At 39.3% G+C, this 24,472-nt stretch overlaps 1 protein-coding gene and 1 long non-coding RNA gene across 3 annotated transcripts in view; both read left to right on the forward strand.

Moving 5' to 3' along the window:
* The window catches only part of LOC127834593 (DNA polymerase alpha catalytic subunit-like), a 35,443-nt gene extending 18,414 nt beyond the window's left edge, over positions 1-17,029 (forward strand). For both annotated transcript variants that reach the window (XM_052360598.1, XM_052360599.1), the window contains exons 7-8: positions 1,908-1,998; positions 16,907-17,029. In XM_052360598.1, coding sequence (XP_052216558.1) covers positions 1,908-1,998; positions 16,907-17,005 — 190 coding nt within the window. In that variant the 3' untranslated portion in view covers positions 17,006-17,029. The remainder of the gene's footprint in view (positions 1-1,907; positions 1,999-16,906) is intronic.
* Positions 17,028-20,270, forward strand: LOC127834597 (uncharacterized). The gene is made up of 3 exons (XR_008028008.1): positions 17,028-17,040; positions 19,718-19,856; positions 20,104-20,270. It is a non-coding gene; the product is annotated as an uncharacterized LOC127834597 (long non-coding RNA).
* Positions 20,271-24,472: the final 4,202 nt, after the last annotated feature.

Here is a 24,472-nt window from a genome sequence, read left to right on the forward strand (position 1 = left end):
TTAGGTATGAAACCTTTGCTTCCCCACCTGTCTGGTATGAAACCATTGCTTCTCCCCCCTGTGATTTATGAAACCTTTGTTTGTCCCCCTGTCAGGTATGAAACCCTTGCTTGTCTCCCCTGTCAGGTATGAAACCCTTGCTTGTTCCCCTGTCAGGTATGAAACCCTTGCTTGTTCCCCTGTCAGGTATGAAACCCTTGCTTGTCACCCCTGTCAGGTATGAAACCCTTGCTTGTCACCCCTGTCAGGTATGAAACCCTTGCTTGTCCAGCTGTCAGGTATGAAACCCTTGCTTGTCCCCCCTGTCAGGTATGAAACCCTTGCTTGTCTCCCCTGTCAGGTATGAAACCCTTGCTTGTCCCCCCTGTCAGGTATGAAACTCTTGTTTATCCCCCCCTGTCAGGTATGAAACCGTTGCTTCCTCCCCCTGTCAGGTATGAAACCCTTGCTTGTTCCCCTGTCAGGTATGAAACCTTTGCTTGCCCCCCCTGCCAGGTATGAAACCCTTGCTTGTTCCCCTGTTAGGTATGAAACCTTTGCTTCCCCACCTGTTTGGTATGAAACCATTGCTTCTCCCCCCTGTGATTTATGAAACCTTTGTTTGTCCCCCCTGTCATGTATGAAACCCTTGCTTATACCCCTCTGTCATGTATGAAACCTTTGTTTGTCCCCCCTGTCAGGTATGAAACCTTTGTTTGTCCCCCTGTCAGGTATGAAACCTTTGTTTGTCCCCCCTGTCAGGTATGAAACCTTTGTTTGTCCCCCCTGTCAGGTATGAAACCTTTGTTTGTCCCCCCTGTCAGGTATGAAACCCTTGCTTGTTCCCCCTGCCAGGTATGAAACCCTTGCTTGCCCCCCCCCCCCTGTCAGCTATGAAACCCTTGCTTGTCCTACCTGTCATGTATAAAACCCTTGCTAATCCCCTCCTGTCAGGTATGAAATCATTGATTCTTCCCCCTGTCAGGTATGAACCCCTTCTTGTCCCATGCCAGTTACAAAACCTCACTTGTGACCCACCTGGTACAAAACCCTCGCCAGCAGTTTTTTTTTGTTCTTTATAAAGTACTGGAAAATGGATTTTTCACAATAAAGGTTTCAATTTTTTATTATTTTTTTAGAAATAAAATACAAGATTTATTTAGTTTGCCTACATAGCTGTAGGGCTTGAACCTCAGTAAATATATTATTGCCAACTTGACAACACTAAGTTGTCAATTTTATTTTATGAGCAAAAAATCAAATTCACCCAATGTCCCAATGTGAACACAACACATTTTTTTCCCGATTGGGCTGGTAATGGTACTTTTCCCAATCAGGGAAAAAAAAGCCAATTCAGAATGTTCAAATTCTTGGTTAACATCGTCTAACATCAAAACAGCTTGTTACAAAACTGATACTAGCATGTCTGTTATCTCAGAACCCCTCATCACAGCCACAACAACTGATCTCATTTTGACCTTTAAATGGACGGACTTTGGACTTGCACTAATTCAGAAGGTCCAAATTATTGACAAGTCTTCCACTAGGAGACTTATTGTTTATTGAAGGCAGCATATTGTCTTGTTTATTGTCCCCTACCGGTGAAACCGGAGGGGACTTATGGTTTGCACTCCATCTGTCAGTCTGTCTGTCAGTCAGTCCGTAACACTTTTCCGGATCCTGCGATAACTTTAAAAGTTCTTCATATTTTTTCATAAAACTTGAAATATGGATAGATGGCAATATGGAGATCATGCACGTCATTTCATTTTGTTCCTACGTCAAAAATTCTGGTTGCTATGGCAACAAATAAAACAATATTTATTTTTTTAGCGGTAGGGGACCATATTGGTTGGCAATCTCTTGTTTCAGTTACCTTCAAGGTAATGTTGTGTTGTTGATATAATGTCACATGCCCCTGTTTACAGGCCCCCTCACATGCCCTTTGTGACAGCCAAGCCTACAGGATCCCCAGCCATGCGGCCTGCCAAGCTTCCACATGGATCTGCATCATCAAAGGTACTCAAGGGACTGCATTGACACCTTGGCCTGCATTGACACCTTGGACTGCATTGACACCATGGACTGCATTGACGCCATGGACTGCATTGACACCATGGACTGCATTGACACCATGGACTGCATTGACACCATGGACTGCATTGACACCATGGACTGCATTGACACCATGGACTGCATTGACACCATGGACTGCATTGACACCATGGACTGCATTGATACCATGGCCTGTATTCACCAAACAATTCTTAGACTTAAGTCTAAGAATAAAGAAAATTCTTTAAATTAGAATATTCAAGAATTTCTTTAATTTTGAGTCAAACTCTACAGTAAATATCTCTATTTATATTATTCTTCATATAGAACATTTTGTTAATGACATAATCACCAGTGGAGGCCTGTATATATTCAAACACTGAACTCATTTTTTTGGGTTCCAAGTCTATTCTTTATTCTTAAGTCTAAGAATGGGTTGGTGAATTCGGGCCCTCATCAGCATTTTTCCTCTATATAAAGATGGTTCCATAAAATGGCACCATTCCCAATAAGACCATTTTTCCCAATTTCAAACTTTTTTTTCCCAAATCCCCCCCCCCCCCAAATTTGTATGCCCCCGGTAGGGTGGCTTATAGCAGTTGAACTGTCCGTCAGTCAGTATGTTAGTATGTCAGTGTGTCAGTATGTGTGTATGTCAGTATGTCAGTCCGTCCGAAAAAAACTTTAACATTGACCATAACTTTTTCACTATTGAAGATAGCAACTTGATATTTGGCATGCATGTGTATCTCATGGAGCTGAACATTTTGAGTGGTGAAAGGTGAAGGTCAAGGTCATCCTTCAAGGTCAAAGGTCAAAAAATTATTTTTTTCAAAGCGGCACAATAGGGGGCATTGTGTTTCTGACGAACACATCTCTTGTTTTAAAATAATCCCAATTGGCAGAAGAAAATTGGCAAAGAGTTTAATACACAAATATTAATCCCGCAGTCTACACAATTGGTCTGTATACCTACAGAGCGTGTTTTTGCAACGCCCCAAAACTTAATCCAGTTTTGTCCGGAAGTTCTGTTTTCTCAGGTCAAAAAGTACTTCAGTATTGAATTATCTAAAAGACTGTAAAGAAATAAATACAACAAGATTGATTTGATGTTTTTAAGAAATGTCTATTCAAAATCAATCGAGATATAATTTAGTTGAACAACAAAGTGTTTAACCAAAATTAAAAGATTTCAATTGTCTCTACACTACATTTTTTATACCAATACCAAAACACCCATGCTTTCCATGCAGTTACATAAGCGGCATAACTTTCGCTCTTTTATCAGGACAAGGGATGAACAAAAAAAACAACATGTACATGGTATATTTGAAGCTATAGTGTGATAACGTTGTGTTAAGATGTAAAGTGTGTTTCGGATTACAAATTTAATAATGGTAATTTGAGAATGCAACAAAACTTAAACAGTTTTTGGTAATTAATTAAATAATAATTTGTTAAAATGCTTTATGCAGCGTTATCAATAAATTTCCCTATTTGGATGAAATGCCGCTAATTTTCCCAATTTGACCAGTAACGGTACCATTCCCAAAGTTGTGAGGAAAAATGCTGCATTGACTGCATTGACAGAGTCCAAGGCTATTCACAAAGCTCATAAGGAAAACTTTTCTTAAGTTTTATTCAAGTGAATATGTAAGATAATTGGTTGTATGTAAACACTATTATAGATAAACAATAATATAGCCGCGGTACAGACACACTACTTGAATCATGTTAAACACAATAAACCATTAACTATGTGTATTCCATCAAAGTAGTAGGTTTCTTAAAGTGTTTTTAGCTCACCTGTCATGAATTGACATGGTGAGCTTATGTGACAGTGTGATGTCCGGCGTCCGTATGTGCGTGTGTGCGTGCGTGTGTTCGTCAACAATTTGTTTGTGTAGACAGTAGAGGTCACAGTTTTCATCCAATCTTTATGAAATTTGGTCAGAATTTTATATTGATGAAATCTGGGTTCGGATTGTATTTGGGTCATCTGGGGTAAAAAACTAGGTCACTAGGTCAAATAATAGAAAAACCTTGTGTAGACAATAGAGGATGCAGTTTTCATCCAATCTTTTACGAAATTTGGTCAAAATGTTTATATTAATGAAATCTGGGTTGGGATTGTATTTGGGTCATCTGGGGTCAAAAACTAGGTCACTAGGTCAAAAGCTAGGTCAAATAATAGAAAAACCTTGTGTTACGACCTCTGCTCAGATCTCTCCCTTGCAGATGTTCACTCCCAGGATCCTAATCTGTTTTGTATTAACTTAACCAGCAAGATACTGTCCATAGCGGAATGTAGCATACCGGTCTCCTCCGGCAAGGTTAAAGCCAGAAATAGGGTCCCGTGGTGGAATGAGGCGTGCTCCTATGCGGTACAGGACCGTAAAAATGCTTTAGAAATTCTTAAAAAGAACCCCGCTGAGCATAATCTTCTTAATTCTAGGTCCCTCGAAAATCAGGCAAAGCGGGTTATTTTGGACGCAAAAACTCAAAATTGGAAAGAATTCTGTGATTCAGCTATCATTAATAAGAAAAATACTAGGGATTTTTGGCAAAAAATTCACAGAATTAAAGGAAATTCATTAACCCCTGTACCGCTACTTAAATACAAAGGCGAAATTGCCACTCCCTCAAGGGAAAAGGCTCAATTTTTGGTACGACATTTCCAATCTGTCTCCAGTGACTCAAACCTTCCCGTTGAAACTCTGAATTATCAAAAGCGGTTTGAGACTGAGCACCGAAATATTTTAAATGAGCCTGGGGATAACAGCACGCCTCTCAATTTACCATTCACTATTACAGAATTATTAAGTGCCATTAACAGCAGGAGCAACACCGCCACGGGGCCTGACAAAATAGCATATTTAATGTTTAAAAATATGCCAGCCATAACTCTAAAAATCTGGCTTAACCTATTCAATCAGGTGTATAGGACAGGCAGGATACCACCCGAATGGAAGCAGGCCACAGTGATTCCAATTCCTAAACCCGGTAAAGACAAAAATGATCCAAACTCATATCGTCCAATAAGTTTAACATCACATGCAGGTAAATTATTAGAAATAATGGTCAAAAATAGATCAGAACACTTATTGGAATCAAATAATATACTAAACCCCTTCCAGTCTGGCTTTAGGAAGGGGCGATCTACTCTTGATCAGCTAGCTAGACTACAACATGATATTCTTTCTGCAAAAAATCAAGGGCAATCAGTATTAGCAATTTTTTTTTACCTTCACGCCGCCTTTGATTTAACAAGGACCTTTGGCATATTAAAAAAGCTAGCTGACTATGGAATCACTGGATACTGTTTCCACTACCTCAGAGCTTTCCTAGAGGGCCGTAAAATCCAGGTCAGGGTCGATGGGGAGTTATCAGAGGTAGCCATAACTGACTGCGGAACACCTCAGGGGTCCGTAATATCCCCAACTCTGTTCTCCCTCATCGTAAACGGTCTACCTGATGCCGTAAAAGACTCAGGAATGGTTATCTCCCAGTTTGCCGATGACTCAGGCACTTGGTTAAAGGGGTCTAACATGTTACGTCTGCAAAAGAGGGCTCAAGCAGGCTTAGACTCCATATGGAAATGGGCAATTGAATGGGGATTCAAAATTTCTCCAACAAAAACAGTAGGAGTACTATTTGGCGAACAATTTCAGCACTCTTTGGACTTAAATTTAGGCGGCACCAAAATTATCTTTGAAAAAGTGGTGAAATTTCTAGGTATGTACCTAGATAAACAGTTAACTTTTACTCACCACTTCAAATATTGGGCAGGAAGGTGCGAAAGGGACCTAAATTTAATGAGAATGTTAAGAGGCACAGGTTTCGGATCAGATAAAAATAGCCTCTTAACACTCTACAAGTCCCTTATACGTCCAAAGCTAGATTATGGAGCCCAAATCTATGCATGTGCAAACCCAAACGCCCTAAAAATGGTTGATGCCATTCAACATAAGGCCCTAAGGATAGCTCTGAGAGCCCTAAACTGTACACCGGGTGCACTGCTAGAGGAGGAGGCCGGTGTGTTACCTCTTGACTTGCGTAGAAAACAACAGTCCCTCAATTTCTGGGCCAGGGCTAAGTCTCGGCATGGTTCAAACCCCGTTAACAAACTTGTCGGGACTGGCACCTTCATCAAGGGGAAAATACTTAAGCGTAAACATGTCGCCCTACCTTTTGGTGCGAGTATTAGGACCCTGGTTGAGGATGCCGGTCTCGACAAGGTACATGTAGCAGACCTGAGGCCCTCCAAGGCCCCCCCCTGGACGCTTGGACCCATTGATGTTGACCTATCACTCTCTAATAAAATAACGAAAACTGACATGCCACAACTCATCAAGTCAGAAGCTCTCTCTCTTATAGATAATATGTATGCTGAGCATCTAAAAATCTACACTGACGGCTCCAAATGCCCCTAACTCTGATTTGGTAGCCAACTCATTTGTAATTCCTTCAAAAAACATTAGTAAAACGCACAGGCTCAGCAACAATCTCTCTATTTTTACAGCAGAACTTTTGGCAATTAAATTCTCTCTGTGCTGGATATTGGTCAATAAACCTACTAAAACTGCTATTTTATCAGACTCAATGTCATCTCTTGAGTCCATAAAAAACAGAAATAGCAGATCTAGGCCTGATATTTTAGCTAGCATTTTGGAACTTCATCAACAGTGCCTAGATAAATCTTTAAAGGTCACATTAGTATGGTGTCCAGCACATGTCAACATCAGTGGGAATGAGCAGGCCGACAGGGGGGCCAAAGAGGGCCTCTTGAGGGGGCCGTAGATGTTGGTGAACCCCTGGCACCTTCTGAAATCTACTCCCTGACAAAGAAATTTGTTTTGGGCGAGTGGAATCTCCGGACCGACAATTTGTCTTCCCGTCTACATACTTTTACCAGAACTGCGAAAACCCTCAGGCCGCCTGACAGATACTCAGCAAGCATTGTGCTTGACAGAGCCATCACGCGCCTGAGGATGGGAACCACCCTATTACCCGGTGGCGCAGGAAAGTATGTCCTTGGTATAGACCCTGCATGTCCTAGGTGCCAGGAACCTCTCACTGCGCCCCACATGCTGCTGCACTGTCCTAACCATAAGGCGCAGAGTTACCACCTCGAAGCTGCATTGCACTCCCATGGACTAGGTTTTAACCTTTCCAACGTGCTAGACCCCAAGGGAGCAGCTAGGGGCCCGGTCTTCTCTGCCCTCGCCAAATACTTACTAGATTGTCAAATAACTGACAAAATCTAGGTCATTGGGGGAGGGAGAGCAGCCAACACCCACCTAATTATACAGTCTTGTGACTGTTTTCTTTTAAAATGTGTAATCTCTGCACAAACCTGATGTAATCTAATAATTGTGTTGGATTTGTGTCGCTTTTACACAACCTTTATTTTAGCTTTTAATGAGTTTATTGTTCTACCCCGCCCTTTCCTGGCATTGACCTGGTCTTCTTTATTTTAATACATTTTTTATGAGAGTATGACGTTAGTCCACCATTTACATTTTTCAGTTTTTTAATATAATCATATTTTATGGCATTTCTTACTACAAGAAAGGACGAGGCTGTCCAGTAACCTGGGATTGTTGGCTGCATTGCACCCCCTCCCTTCCTCTTTGACACCCCACCCTTTCCCCTTCAAACTCGAAGAACCATGTCGGACTGGAGTGCACAGTGCAGGGCCTTATACCATGATAAACACCTATTTAGCCCTATCCAGGACAAAGTATTGTCGACTTTGTTGAAACTGCTAATTTTGTACCTTGGAGTACATTAAATATTGTTATAACTGCTATTTTGTGTAGCAATTTCCTTATTTTTGTGAAAAACTGCTATTTTATATAGCAAATTGCCTTAATTTTTATCTCATTATTGCTATTCCTACACCATAGCAACCATTTTACTTTGTATTGCATTAATTCATGTTAAAATTGCTACTTTTATAGCAAATATCCTTATTTTTATATTAAATTGCTATTTTATATAGCAAATTGCCTCGGTTTTTTCTGTTTAATTGTCATTTTGCAAACCATACAAGGTACTTTAGTATTATTTCCTCCATTGTTATCACCAATATATTAATAATATTGGTTAGATTAGAGCTTTTTGGGTTTATTTTAATGCATCTAGGTAATATTTGGTCTTTTTACCATTTTACATCTTACCATTATCAATTTTCCTTCAATAGTATACAAACTATTTTTCATTTACCGTGCACTCCCTCTGGTCCAGGGGAAACAACCATTGTAGACTCCATCACCACAATTACCTCCCTTAGTACAACTGAGTGACACCACCTCTGCTGGCTCTTCTTTTCCCCCACCCACATCGGCCTACACTTCCAAAAATCTCTCCTTCTTTCAACCCTCCAGGGTGGCAACATGTATTTTAAATATATAAATGCATATAGTTCTGTACATATTGTAAATAATGTACCTTTTGTACAAATTTAGCTGTTTTTGTCTCATTTCTAACTGTAAAGCACATTGTCTTACCCTTAATTTTTATGTGGCCCTATGAAGGTGACCGTTCGGAGACACGTAAGTTATTGCCCTTAACATATAAGTTTTTTTTACTAAACCCACTTTTAAATATTGTTTTAATGCCACTCTGGGGGGACCTCTCTCCTCAATAGCCCAATCCTCCTTAAGTTCCATACAGACAGGGTCTTATGTTGGAGCATTACGGCTATATTCCCTGTCTGCAAGTGTTCAACATTGAGCCACATACATAAACTTGTACTCATTACTTTTTAACAACTCAATACTCAATTGCAACATTAATATATAATTGAGAGTTATACTCCCTATGTGTTATCATATATTGTCTTTTTTCCTTTCCTTTTCATATAATTGCATGTACACATGCAACTTTTCTTTACATTTGAGAGCTGTTAAATCAGGCTCTGGCATCCCTATTAATTAATGTTCATAGATATAAACATATCTCTCCGATGATTAGATCTTGTTGTGTGGCATTTAGTTTAAACTTTAAATATACACATAAAAATGGTACTTGACTATGTATGTAAACATATTGTGGCAATGTTCAACCACTTTGTGATCTGGAAAACCCTCAAGTATTATTATTGTGTTACTCAAACATATTACACATCTGTGTATCCCTTTTTCTATAAGACTTATATTAAAATAGTCCTATTTGGACTCTAACATTTAAAACACAGATCACAAAGTCTAAAGACTCCAACAAACCCATTGCAGTATATACTGAACAGTGGGTCTGGTAATGATGATGCCACGTACAACAGTATGTGTGTTTTCACCATCTTTACTTATAAAAATTGGGCTATTCTTTCTCTCTCTCCTCCTTAAAAAACAAAAAAAACAATAACATACAATAACAACATCATATTAATGATAATAATTAATAATAAGCACAGTAACATAACATAAACATAGTAATTTATAACTATAAAACAAGTCCAAGTTCTTTTGGATTTATTATCTTTTCTTTCATTTATATTTTTTGCATATAAACTATTATTGTTTACTTTTTCTTAAAGTACAACGTCAGCCGTGGGAAAATCTATTTATAAACGGATTGACCTACTTGCAATCCTTAATAAGAAATTTCGGCCAATCAGCGCCATCGTTTTATAAGTGCATCAACCAATAAAAACGCCGCTTTTTAACAGCGTTAGGCATTGTAAAGTACTGCGTCTTTTTAACGCTTCTTATAAAGGTTAGATATTTTTAAACCAATAGATTTTTATTAAGGCACCGCACCAACACTGCAAAGTTTTCTATTTATATCAATGGTACAACCCAGTAAAATCGGGCTGTCCATTTTATGGCCGTTTTCGGCTTTTTATGTCCCCCACTATTGTAGTGGGGGACATATTGTTTTTGCCCTGTCTGTTGGTTGGTTGGTTGGTTGGTTGGTCTGTTGGTTGGTTGGTCTGTTTGCGCCAACTTCAACATTTTGCAATAACTTTTGCTATATTGAATATAGCAACTTCATATTTGGCATGCATGTTTATCTCATGGAGCTGCACATTTTGAGTGGTGAAAGGTCAAGGTCATCCTTCAAGGTCAGAGGTCAAATATATGTGGCCAAAATCGCTCATTTTATGAATACTTTTGCAATATTGAAGAAAGCAACTTGATATTTGGCATGCATGTGTATCTCATGGAGCTGCACATTTTGAGTGGTGAAAGGTCAAGGTCAAGGTCATCCTTCAAGGTCAGAGGTCAAATATATGTGGCCAAAATTGCTCATTTTATGAATACTTTTGCAATATTGAAGATAGCAACTTGATATTTGGCATGCATGTGTATCTCATGGAGCTGCACATTTTGAGTGGTGAAAGGTCAAGGTCATTCTTCAAGGTCAGAGGTTAAATATATGTGGCCCAAATCGCTTATTTTATGAAGACTTTTGCAATATTGAAGATAGCAACTTGACATTTGGCATGCATGTGTATCTCATGGAGCTGCACATTTTGAGTGGTGAAAGGTCAAGGTCAAGGTCATCCTTCAAGGTCAAATATATGGGTCAAAGTTGCTCATGTAATGTCACTTCTGCAATATTGAAGCTAGCAATTTTATATTTGAAATGCATGTGTATCTCATGGAGCTGCACATTTTGAGTGGTGAAGGGTCAAAGTCAAGGTCATCCTACATGGTCAAACGTCATATAGGGGGACATTGTGTTTCACAAATACATCTTGTATATGCAGAGTTTTATGTTAAGCAGTGTGCTCGGGCAATGGTTTATAACCGAAGTCCCGAGGGTAAACAATCCCATTAGTGTAGACAGTAGAGGTCACAGTTTTCATCCAATCTTTATGAAATTTGGTAAGAATGTTTATCTTGATGAAATCTGGGTGGGATTGTATTTGGGTCATCTGGGGTCAAACACTATGTCACTGTGTCAAAAACTAGTTCACTAGGTCAAAAACTAGGTCACTAGGTCAAATAATAGAACAACCTTGTATAGACAATAGAGGTCACAGTTTTCATCCAATCTTTATGAAATTTGGTCAGAATGTTTATCTTGATGAAATCTGGGTTGGGATTGTATTTGGGTCATCTGGGGTCAAAAACTAGGTCATTAGGTCAAATAATAGAAAAACCTTGTGTAGACAATAGAGGTCACAGTTTTCATCCAATCTTTATAAAATTTGATCATAACGTTTGTCTTGATGAAATCTGGGTTGGGATTGAATTTGGGTCACTTGGGGTCAAAACTAGGTCACTAGGTCAAATAATAGAAAAACCTTGTGAAAACAATAGAGGGTCACAGTTTTCATTCAATCTTTATGAAATTTGGTCAGAATGCAGACTTCCGAAACTCAACAGCCTTCAGTCAGACATTTGGTCTGACTGGTCAGAATTTTCTGTCAGAGCTTAGATTATTCTGTCAGACCAAAGAAAATACTGAAATTTAAACAATACTGAGAAAAATGTAAAATAATTAGAAATATGTAAATATTGCTGTATCATTTTATTTGTTGTGATATTACTTTGAGTAATAAAGTAAAGTAACAAAGTTTGTTAACATCCATATCCTCATTATTAAAATCACTAATAAAATCACTATCTGTATCATATCTTTTTAAAAGTTTAATGTCATCTTCACTGCTATCTTGTTCCCATTCTTCTTTCATCGTTCTGCGAGTGTCCAGGCTCGGGCTCCTTGGGGCAATTGCTCTTGAAAGAAATGATAACATCAGTTTATTCTTTAAGTGATATTATGGGCATGTTTCACTGTTGAATTGAGCTGAAAAGAATAAACAGGTCAAAAGAGTTAGTAAAAATGTGGTTACTGACCAATTATCTGCAACTCATCTTGCTACTAGTTTTTTTATGCCCCCCTTCGAAGAAGAGGGGGTATATTGCTTTGCTCATGTCGGTCTGTCTGTCTGTCGGTCGGTCCGTCCACCAGGTGGTTGTCAGACGATAACTCAAGAACGCTTGGGCCTAGGATCATGAAACTTCATAGGTACATTGATCATGACTCGCAGATGACCCCTATTGATTTTGAGGTCACTAAGTCAAAGGTCAAGGTCACGGTGACTCGAAATAGTAAAATGGTTTTTGAATGATAACTCAAGAATGCATACGCGGCCAACAGGGCACACTCTGAACAATATTACTGAAGCAACTGGTCTGTAATCACCCAGTCCTGTAAGCCGAAATGATCCGTAAAACACTATTGTGTCTTTGTGTCGTGTGTACGAATCTGCACTAAAACTAAATTTAGGCACACATCGTACATGCATGATCAGTTGTCAAACGAAAGTATGGTTTATATTCAAATGCATTATTTTTCTCTTTCCGGGATATTGTTTTAGTATGTTGATGCTGCATTTACAAATATAAGTGTATATGAAGTGAAAACACCAAAAATGAACAACGGTTGCGATAGACACCTATAAACTGTTAGATGCCCATAATATCACTTTAAGTTAATCACATTGGGTTGAGTAACAAAGTAATTTGTTTAAATCCATGGTCTGCCTGTCTTCCAAGACTCAACGAATTTACGAGGGAGCGCTTATCCACGTATTTTTTCCACTAACTCACAGGCGTTTGCATCTGCAACCCGTTTTGGATTTTCAGGCTTTGCGACATTCAAAAACTTTCACATTATGTATATTAACTTATTATGCCCCCCCTTCGAAGAAGAGGGGGTATATTGCTTTGCTCATGTCGGTCTGTCGGTCGGTCTGTCGGTCGGTCTGTCGGTCGGTCCGTCCACCAGGTGGTTTTCAGACGATAACTCAAGAACGCTTGGGCCTAGGATCATGAAACTTCATAGGTACATTGATCATGACTCGCAGATGACCCCTATTGATTTTGAGGTCACTAGGTCAAAGGTCAAGGTCACGAGGACCAGAAATAGTAAAATGGTTTTTTGAATGATAACTCAAGAACGCATACGCCTAGGATCATGAAACTTCATGGGTAGATTGATCATGACTTGCAGATGACCCCTATCAGGGGTGTGATTTTTCCGCGGATCCGCGGATTTCCGCGGATCGGGTTGTCCCGGATGTCACTTCTGAGATTTGCGTAAATTCGTTAAAATAAATGTGGGGGAGAGGGGCTACCACCGATTCCGCGGACGTATATCATAAGGGGCCCGAAATATCCGCGGCCCTTGAAATCTCTCCGCATTTTACACTGGTTGATTCTGCCTAAGCATTTTTAAAACGAGCCATATAATTGGCTGTCGTTTTCCAATCTTCCAATTAAAATCTTGTTCTTAAAATGCGCTCTGTGATTTGTTTGCAAATGGCGCCGTTGTGAAGAGAAATTAAGATTATTGAAATAACAAATAGCAGTCGAATGAACGACTGACATCACCTAGTCTGATAGGAATAATGAAATGTGTTTGTCAAAAAAAAGACTACGTTTTAGATACAAGCAACACATATTTTGTTAAGAAATGTGCCCCACTGAATTGTGTCACGGAAATCAGTGTTTGCAAATTGGAGTGTAGTCTACTCGCGAAGTAAAACAATTTAGAGAGTATCGTTCGAACATGGAAATAGACAAACATGATTTGATTTTTATATGTCTGTGGGTCTGCGTATAATCAGATTCATATGCATATTCTGCTTTATTATGTTTGTCACGCTGTTCAGTTAACTAAAATAGCTTTGAACTGAGTGAAGATGTGAAATGCAAGATATTGAAAGGTAAACAAGTAAATATATTAATTTAACTCGGTTAATACATCATAAACACCAGAAGAACACTCAAGTGTGTTGGTTTATATTTAGTCTATTAACTGTCATTCAATACATTGAAAAACTGCTGCTATTGATCACAATAAATACTTACTTAACTGTTTACTTTGCATCCTCAGTATGATTAATGTGAAGTTTAACAGGTTTTTATAAGAAATATTGTTATGAAGTTCAAAAAGTTGTTTATTTTAATGTCTGTTTTTATGTTTGTTATTGCGTTATGCGCGCCATTCGCGTAGTCAAAATCAGTCAACAGAATTTTCCTCCCCTCTGACTTTGCCTCAATCACACCCCTGCCTATTGATTTTGAGGTCAAAGGTCAAGGTCACGGTGACCCGAAATAGTAAAATGGTTTTCGGATGATAACTCAAGAACGCATACGCCTAGGATCATGAAACTTCATAGGTAGATTGATCATAACTTGCAGATTTCCCCTATTGATTTTATGGTCACAAGGTCAAAGGTCAAGGTCACGGTGACCCGAAATAGTAAAATGATTTTCGGATGATAACTCAAGAACGCTTTTGCCTAGGATCATGACACTTCATAGGTACATTGATCGTGACCCGCAGATGACCCCTATTGATTTTCAGGTCACTAGGTCAAAGGTCAAGGTCACAGTGACAAAAATCGTATTTACACAATGGCTGCCACTACAACGGACAGCCCATATGGGGGGCATGCATGTTTTACAAACAGCCCTTGTTTACTACAAACTTACTCAATTTAAAAGAAGAAAAATGAAACGAAATTACCTGGTTATATATCCCCGTTAACTCAGTGCGTGTTCCTCGATATCGTGATAACTGCAAGCTGTTGCTTTGTTTAACTTTCACTTTTTGTTTAAACTAACAGTCGATCGAATGATGGTCGAAATGTCCTGATCCGGCTTGAAGCATGCATTTATTTACTCGTCGACAATAAGCAGGGAACCAAATGTATTTCTAGAACATGTTTCACCGAGCACGGACAAATAATTTCTGATTTTTGACAAGACGACTTTGGTCCAATCAACAGCAGGTTAACTAACCGATGAATACATTCGAATCACTCTGGACCAGCAGACGATTTATTTCATAAATCAACTTACGGAGGAATCCGAGATAGCCGATGTATCACGATTGACATTTGAATTTCACGAAATCTCCTATTTCCACAAAATCGGCAAAGTGCGTATTTCGCCAATGTTCTATAAATACTTTTAATTTCTTGGGAAACCCGAAAATATTCCTGTCGGACATTTTTGGCCGACAGGTTAAAAATTTCAATCGGCCCTTGACTGTTTGTTTCGGACATGTCCGTAGGTCCGACGGAGTTTCGGGAAGTCTGAGAATCTTTATCTTGATGAAATCTGGGTTAGGATTGTATTTGGTAAGTCAGGTGAGCGATTCAGGGCCATCATGGCCCTCTTGTTTGTTTTTTAACTGCCTTGGTTTATAGGCATCCACCACCGTGAGCCAAGGAAAACTTTTTTGCCAACTGTCAACAGTTGTTTTATTAGCGTTTAAGTGTGTCCTTTTGATTTTAAAACAGAGGAAATTAAATCATTCAGTATTGGCAGTACAATGTTTTTACTCGATACAACTTTTGCCGTATAAAAAGAATCAATTTTACTTTGGGAAGTAATTTGTTTTGGCTTCGAAGAAGCCATGCTGACCTCTTCATGTAATTTAATAAACACTTAAGCGCTTGACTGTCTGTTAAAAAAATCAATACTAAATTTAACATGCGTCTAGATGAAACAGAGTATACATACCGACTGGCTAACTATTTCTTCAATCCAGCGCAAAATCAAGTTCTAATTTTTATAATAACCAGTCTCATATTTTAGCGAAAGACAATCAGTTGTTTATATTTTTGTTTACGCTATACGCAGAGAATTTACAGCCATTTACGTAAGTCCACATTGGCTTGCTTAAATGTACGCATGGAAATGATAAATTGAACGTATCTTGCTATTTCTAATGCGTATATTATGCTGATACGCAACTTATCTAGAATGCTGTTCAAGTTTCCCTAAAGGAGTCTTGTGAATATGGGCACTGTTTCCTTTAAGTATGTTACATGGCATTTTTAGCAAGGCTGTTTTGCGGAGAAAACCCAAGGTATTGTCATAGCCTGCTCGACGTCAGCCGTCTGCCGTAGGCGTCATGCTTAAACCTTAACATTGGCTCTAAAATCAAAGTGCTTCCACCTACAACTTTGAAACTTCATATGTAGATGCACCTTGATGAGTTCTACACGCCACACCCATTTTGGGTCACTAGGTCAAAGGTCAAGGTCAATGTGACCATCTTAAAAAAAAAAAAAAAAAAAAAAAAAAATCTGACAAGCTTTCGCAGCAGAGCGTGGCACCCATTATGCTATTTTATGTTGTCAGGGCTTACCCCGTCCCCAGCTGTATGCTATTGTATGTTGTCAGGGCCTACCCCGTCCCCAGCTGTATGCTATTGTATGTTGTCAGGGCCTACCCCGTCCCCAGCTGTAAGCTCTTGTATGTTGTCAGAGCCTACCCCGTCCCCAGCTGTAAGCTATTGTTTGTTGTCAGGGCCTACCCCGTCCCCAGCTGTATGCTATTGTATGTTGTCAGGGCCTACCCCGTCCCCAGCTGTATGCTATTGTATGTTGTCAGGGCCTACCCCGTCCCCAGCTGTATGCTATTGTATGTTGTCAGGGCCTACCCCGTCCCCAGCTGTATGCTCTTGTATATTGTCAGGGCCTACCCCGTCCCCAGCTGTAAGCTATTGTATGTTGTCAGGGCCTACCCATCCCCAGCTGTAAGCTATTGTATGGTTGTCAGGGCCTACCCCGTCCCCAGCTGTATGCTATTTTATGTTGTCAGGGCCTACCCCGTCCCCAGCTGTATGCTATGTATGTTGTCAGGGCCTACCCCGTCCCCAGCCGTAAGCTCTTGTATGTTGTCAGAGCCTACCCCGTCCCCCAGCTGTAAGCTATTGTTTGTTGTCAGGGCCTACCCCGTCCCACAGCTGTATGCTATGTATGTTGTCAGGCCTACCCCGTCCCCAGCTGTATGCTATTGTATGTTGTCAGGGCCTACCCCGTCCCCAGCTGTATGCTATGGTATGTTGTCAGGGCCCTACCCCGTTCCCCCAGCTGTATGCTATTGTATGTTGTCAGGGCCTACCCCGTCCCCAGATCAAGGTGGAGCCGTTGGAAGATGAAGAGCCTGTGATAGAGGAGTTACCAGAGCCAGATGGAGACAGACGCCAGACATAGAGGAGATAGAGGAGGAGAAGGAGAGAACATCAAACGTGAGTGGGCTGGGGCAGCCGACAACCTCATAGGGAGTCTTAACCCTATCCCACTCAGAGGCAAAGTGAAAATGGCTATGTGCAAACAGCATAAAACCAGAACAGCCTGTGAGTAACTCGCACTCTGTTCAGGTTTATGCTGTTTGCTGCTCATCAGTATCTAAGGGTTGGAACTGAAGCCTTTAAAACTTGAATCTAGTAAGAAAGGTCTTTGATTAAGTTTTACTTTCTAAGGAACTTGAAACATGTAAAAATACGTATCTAAGTGGTAAAGGGTTTAAGTGTCTTGCCTTAAAAAAAAAATATGGATAATTTCTTGTTTTATTATTGCTCCCCAAATTTTTTTGGTGGGAGCATATAGTCACCGCTTCGTCTGTCCGTTGCGTGTGTCCGTCGATGCACAATTTTTGTCTGGACTATTTCTCAGCAATTAATGACCGGAATTGAATTAAACTTTATGGGAAGCTTCACTACCAAGAGGAGATGTGCATATTATCAGCCGGTTCTGGTCGGATGATTTTTATGCTCCCCGAAAATTTTTGGGGAGCATATAGTTGCCAGTTTGAAGTTCCTTCCGTACTTCCTTCCTTTTATCACACTTTTGTTAACGTTTCTCATAGCACCTTCAATACTTTACCGATCTCTTTCATAATTGGCATGTAGGTTACCTTGCATGGGACTTCTACCTTTTGATGAGGTTTAAGGTCACTGGGGTCAAGGTCAAGGTCACAGAGGCTAATAATAGATTTTTTAGGTGGTTATTAACACATAGATTGAAAAGCGCATCATCGTGGAGCATCCATCAGTTTCACTGATATTCTTGTTCACAGAGTTATGGCCCTTTGAAATTTTCCATTAACTGTACATATAGTGCAATTCTTGTCCCCCCCAACTACTGACTGGAATTCAATAAAGCTTTATGGGAAGCTTAACTACCTTGAGGAGATGAGCATGTTATTTGTGGGTTCTGGTAGATGATTTATTATGCTCCACCAACATTTATTTTGGGCGGAGCATATAACCGCCGCTTCGTCTGTCCGTCCGTGTGTCCATCCGTGCACAATTTTTGTCCAGGCTATTTCTCAGCAACTAAATGACCGGAATTCAATGAAACTTATGGGAAGCTTCACTACCAAGAGGAGATGTGCATATTATCAGCGGATTCTGGTCAGATGATTTTTCATAGAGTTATTGCCCTTTGAAATTTTCTATAAAAAAATTCTTGTCCCCCCAACTACTGTGCCCTCAAGATGTTTCCTTTTATCTGAATATATAGTGCAATATTGTGACACAAAAGCCGTTGGGGAGCATCACCCGTCTCTGACAGTTTCTTGGTTAGAATGTTATGGCCCTTTGAAATTTACAAGTTGCTAAACCATCCATCGTATTATTTTGTCCAAAGTTATGCCCCTCAAGACGTTTCCTTTTATCTAAATATATAGTGCAATATTGTGACAAAAAAAACCTTGGGGAGCATCACCAGTCTCCGACGGTGTCTGTTTGATACTTGTCCCGAATTATACTTAAATCACATTTTTAACAGGCAAATATTGTTCATTTTGAGGGACTCTTATATGTCAATAAAGCAAGTTTTGATGAACCTTTGTAGTTAACAAGAATACTTACATTGATGCCTTTACAGATCAACATGTTAAATGTCTGATGTATACAATTTCTTCCAAGGCTATAAATCCAACAAAACTTGTTTTCCTTGTAGATGGACAATATCCATCCAGACTAATTCTCCATAGACATTATACCTGTGGGACATTGTTCCGCACGTATAGTGTTTTGGTATCCCTCAAACTAGCGACTTAATGACAATATATTTCAGCAGTTTAGGTTTTTAAATATATCCAGAAAATGTATTATAAACATTTCTTCTTCCAAATTGTTAAGCTAATATTATGTTTTGATAAAACTGCATATAAATTTATCGATGTTTCATTTATGTAAATGGAACACTCCAAACACTATTGAAATTATGTTCAAATGAAAATCACCTATCAATTTCTCAAAAAACATTTAATGCTTAAGTGTTACGGGGTAAAATATAATTTGACCAAAAGATATAAAAAAAATTCTGACAAGCTTTCATTTATTCAAACTGCACCTGCAGCCGAGTGTTGGCACCCGTTATGCAGTGCTCTTGTTCTGGCTTGCTGTTGAGGATTTGGAAATGTGCCTTCAAAATAAAATAACTCATATAAATCATGCATGATTTGTCAAGAGACAATTTATTAAAGCTAGCCTACAAATAATTCTTGACAATCTGAATTTATAAGGACTTTATTAATAAGAATTGCTGAGCATTGTCAATTTCACCAAAATAAATGGTCATCATCTCAAGAAAATAAATGTACGTTTATATGGAATTGTCAAGACTAAATTGACAAATAATGCTCTGGAAAAACCTACTGTTACAAAAAGCTGGTAGTGAAATTAATTGTAATGAATTCTTAACTATTGACCTGCAGATGTATTACTGTAAAAAATTTAACTCTGAAATGCATACATTGATTACTTGTAGGTTTGTTTTGGAACAGTCTTTTCAGTTTTTTGTTGTTGCAAATTAGACGATTGATAAACAATAACAAACAGCTGAGATTTTCATGGCATTGTTGATCAGGCCATGGGTTATTGTGCAGACTGAAACAGCTATTGTGTATGATTTTAGAAGAAACGGATATGGACCTTTATGATATAGACTTTGATGATGAAGTAGAGGACACAAAACCAGCTATCAAGCAAAGAGGTCAACATTGATGTCAAACCAGAGCAGCTGACCTCAATAAACCCAAAGGGGAAAATGTGGTGTAAGTTTTAAGATAATAAATAGTGCATGTTTCTGATATCTTCTCATTTTAATTACAAGAAATACATGCAATATTTGAGTGGATTTTTTTTTAATGAAGCAAATACAAAAATTAATGGAATTTATTGAAATTGTAACTTTTCTTTCAGCCTTTTATAATAGATTGTATAATAATTAATTAAAATAAATATATATATATGTTTATTAATAAAGCCTTATTTTAAAAGTACAGCATTTCATCATTGTAGATCCTTTGAGGCGGTCTCCATTGGTTGGGACATGCCTGCAAACCAATCAGAATTGTCGACAGATGTTGAGGTGGACTCTTCTCAAATCCCATTGGTCACCAATGAACAAGGAGAGAAGATTCTAAGAGTCTATTGGCTGGATGCATTTGAGGACCAGTATAAGAACCCTGGTGGGTAGATTTGAATGTTTTATCACCAAACAGCAATAAATTCAGAAATGTAAATATGACCCTTTTAAAGCAAATAAAAAGTTTCTGTACAAAATATATGGTATATGAATTTATAAAAAGTTTAAGTATGCACCTATAGTATTGGTTTGTCAATCAATATGTTTTGGTACAAATGCTTGTGTAAACTTTAAGTAGAATACATAGTTTTAATGTAGATAAGTAAACTTTTTGGAAACAGACTTGTTAGAACTCTCCTTACAGCTGATGTGCCTTATTGCACATAAAGCCATTATTGTAGTACTTGTATATAGCTTATTGACGATTTCGTCTTGTGTACATATTGTAGGTGTGGTGGTTGTCCTGTATTCTTTTCTACATATTGCAGGTGTGGTGTGCCTATATTCTGTCTACATATTGCAGGTTTTTGTGTGCCTGTATTCTGTCCTACAAATTGCAGTTGTGGTCTACCTATATGATGTCTACATATTTTAGGTGTTGTGTACCTATATTCTGTCTACAGATTGCAGGTGTGGTGTACCCAGGCCTTTTCCGCTCCATTTTGGGAAAACGCCACACTGAAATTTTAATGTCATAAATACTGACCTGTTATCTCATGCTTCTCCTTTCCAAGGGGAATTAACTAATCCTGAACCGCAACTGGGAATCCGCCACCTCAATACCGTAATACAGGCCAGGTTAAACATAGTGCAATGCAAACCCATCCAAAAATTGGTAACCAACCCTCAATATTCTTTCCAGATCGACCAGGTGTATACGTGTCTTTTACGGCTCTGAATTAAAATATTGTTTTTTCGATTTTATTTCACTTGGTTGATTGGGGTTTTGAATAGATAAATTGTGTTATTTATCTTTTTATTTCTCATTCGGATTAATTTGTGTGGATTTAATGGATTTTGTTTCATTTGTAAAAGGTAAGCCACGCTTTTTTTATCGAACAATGGTTTATTTCTACCATGCTGGGTGTTTTCAGGCGCGAATGACCACGTGCAAATCGTGCTCTTCTAATACATTGCTAGAACGTGCAAAGCATGTTCTTCTAATGTGTTACGAGATCGTGCAAAGCGTGTTCTTCTATTGACAGATTGTTTATCATTTGCCATTGTGTGCAATAATGATTTTAACGTTCCGTATGACAATCTAATTGATCGTCATTTTATTTTTCATCTGTTTTGAATTAAACTTTTGTTTAATTTATGATCTACGGTAGTATTATTATCAGAGCTACAGATAAGCTTTTTAGGGTAATTGGGTAATACCCTTCAAAATAAGAATGAATTGGGTATTGGAAAACGTGATTGGGTATCCAAAAGTATGATACCCGCTCATATAAAAAAATAATTGGGTATTTGTACCAAAACAAACAAGTGAATTGGGTAACTGCATTAAAACATAATTTTAGCTTCTCAAAACCTACCTACATAAAGTCACTGTTATGTATTCAATTGCAGTATAGGTTGTTCCATCTTTCTGCTACCAGATTCAACAATCTGAAGCCAATGGAATTTCTCAACCCCTCATCGAATGTGTTTCTAATTGTTTTTGTTCCAATATGGGCCAGTACTTTTGTTTTGGAAACATAATACACCCCATCTAAGGGGGCTGGAATGGTGTTTGGATAGTATAATATAGTGTATTTTGACCGAAAATGCCCCAAACCAAAATTAAATATAATAAGTAACACGGGTTTCAACTCATTTGTTTTATTATCTGACAGCCATCAATCAGAGTCCGGTTGCATTGCCAAATATAATACAAATAAACCACTTTGGCATTTAGACGTAGCTAAGACATAGCTCTATCAATAAACAATAACAACTGTTAGCACAAGGCACTGAAAATCTTATTTTGGAGAACTAGGGTTAGGGTTAGGGTTACTTTTATTATATTAAAATTATTTTGTTGGCATTTTCGGTCTTAACACACGTTATTTTACTATCCCAACACCGTTCCAGCCCCCTGTTCATCCCATCAACAAGTTCATCTAAAATACTTCCACAGATGTCCACGGAACAAAACATGGAGTTAATATGTCATTAACTATGTCCTTTGCAATTGTTTTAGAGTTAGATTTATTTAACACGACAAAGGAATCTATACGTTTTTTGGTATTTTTTGCGGAACTTTTCGTCTGCCTCGAGACGCCATTTTGTTTGACTCGCATGTGTTATCATCTCTAACGATTGGTAAATACGTTACCAGATAAAACAAGCGCTTGTCGATTAAGACTCGAGTCAAAACGGCAAAAACAAAACGGGATTTTTCATTACGCATAGAAGGCGGCTCGAATTGGGTATCGGCGATTTGTTTTGCGTACCGGTACGCACAGATTTTGAAATAAATTGCGTATCCACCTATTTTGATTGCGTATGTACGCAAATACGCAGCTTATCTGTAGCTCTGATTATTATAATTTTCATTATGGTTAAATAATGATTTTATGTGCCGTATGATATCTGGTCTATGACCAGTTTATGGTTGAATATGTTTTGCTCTTGTTTTTCATATATTCGACTACATGAATGTCGCAGAGAAACAAGAGTGGATAAATACCCGGTGACTTTGCAGACCATGGATGATAGTTGCAGCATCAGTCACCGGGTATCGGGCACGATGGCGACCGTACTATGCTATTAAAGTCTCTTAGACAGTCGGTAACATCAGACCATATGGCGACACCCGTCAGCCGGTCTTTGCCCGATGGCATTGGTCAAGGACATGGACCAATGCCGGACCATTTGGCATCCGCCATACGGTCATCCGGTGACACGGGTCATGATATGACCGGTACGTCACCGGGGACGTAATCACGGACCTTTGATCGATGTCTGACCGGCTGGTCCGGTCACTGGTCGGTTTGGTCATTGATCACCGGTCCGGTCCGGTCACTGGTCATGTCACCCGGTCTGGTCCGGTCATTGATCACCGGTCCGGTCACCAGTCATGTCACCGGTCCGTCATGTCACCGCTCCGGTCCGGTCCGTCATTGATCACCAGTCCGGTCACCGGTCAACAGTCATCAGTTAGGCCTGCCACCGATAACACCAGTCACTGGTCAAGAAGAACTCGGTCTTCATCATTGGATTATTCTCCTATTCGTCGTCGAATACATCGTCTTCATCAAGGAGTAGACATGGGGCACGCTCTTCTTCGTCGAGCAGTTCTCATCGTCGCGGCTCTTGAAGCGATCACGTCGTCACTCACGGAGACGTTATTCTAGAAGATCTCGGTCTCATCATCGCAGCAGATCCACATCTCGAAAGCGCAGCCATCCAGATCTCGACATCGCAGGAAACGAGGACGTCGTCAACCTTCACGTAGACATCATCGGACTTCATTGAGCACAACAGGATAGTTATCGAACATACCTCTTCTTCATTGAGCAGTTTTCGGCGTTGATACGCTCGTAAGCGATCACGTCAATGCTCACGAGACAATATTGTAGAAGACAATATTTCCAGCGTAGCCGAACAATATTTCGGCATCGCAGTTATATGGATGTCACCACTTCTCACGTAGGCGTTAATGAACCTACTGGTCATATCGACGTTCTCCATTTTATTCCTTTAGGAATATCATGTCTCCATTCCACGTGTGATGGTTTTTCTTATGGCATCAACACATGTTGCAGTCACCACCGAGCCGTATTTGTATACGAACACTAGTTCGTTAACTTTCAGGCTTCGGGATAAGCTGTTCTTTTCTCCCCTACGACTACAAAGGACACTTATGCCTATTAATACTGATAATCTATTACCGTTGTTTTCCCGGTTAAACATTAATCAGAGACTTCGTGGATGGTCATTCTTCTGCACCATATTTCCATTCTGACGCAGTTATATTAGTACCGGTCCCGATCACCGGACATCGGTCCCATTCATGGTCATATCACCGATCACTGGTCACCGGGTCATAATAGTAGTCGTTCAATCATCATCAGCAGATTATTTTTCGCTCCTCTTCTTCGTTATCATCATCAACTATTCTCCTCCTCTTCTTCGTCATCCCATGAATGAATCTTCGTCGTCTGCTTTAGTGATGTCTCGTCGCCATGATTGGATTTTGGCACTATCTTCTTTTCGGGAGCAGTGCTTGATATTGAATCAGACCATATGGATTCCAACCATTTTTTCGGTCTTTAATGGTTATGTCACCGTCATATTATGACTGGTCCGTTCACC

Source organism: Dreissena polymorpha, chromosome 6, assembly GCF_020536995.1.
Source record: "Dreissena polymorpha isolate Duluth1 chromosome 6, UMN_Dpol_1.0, whole genome shotgun sequence".
In the NCBI taxonomy this organism is placed as follows: Eukaryota; Metazoa; Mollusca; class Bivalvia; order Myida; family Dreissenidae; genus Dreissena; species Dreissena polymorpha.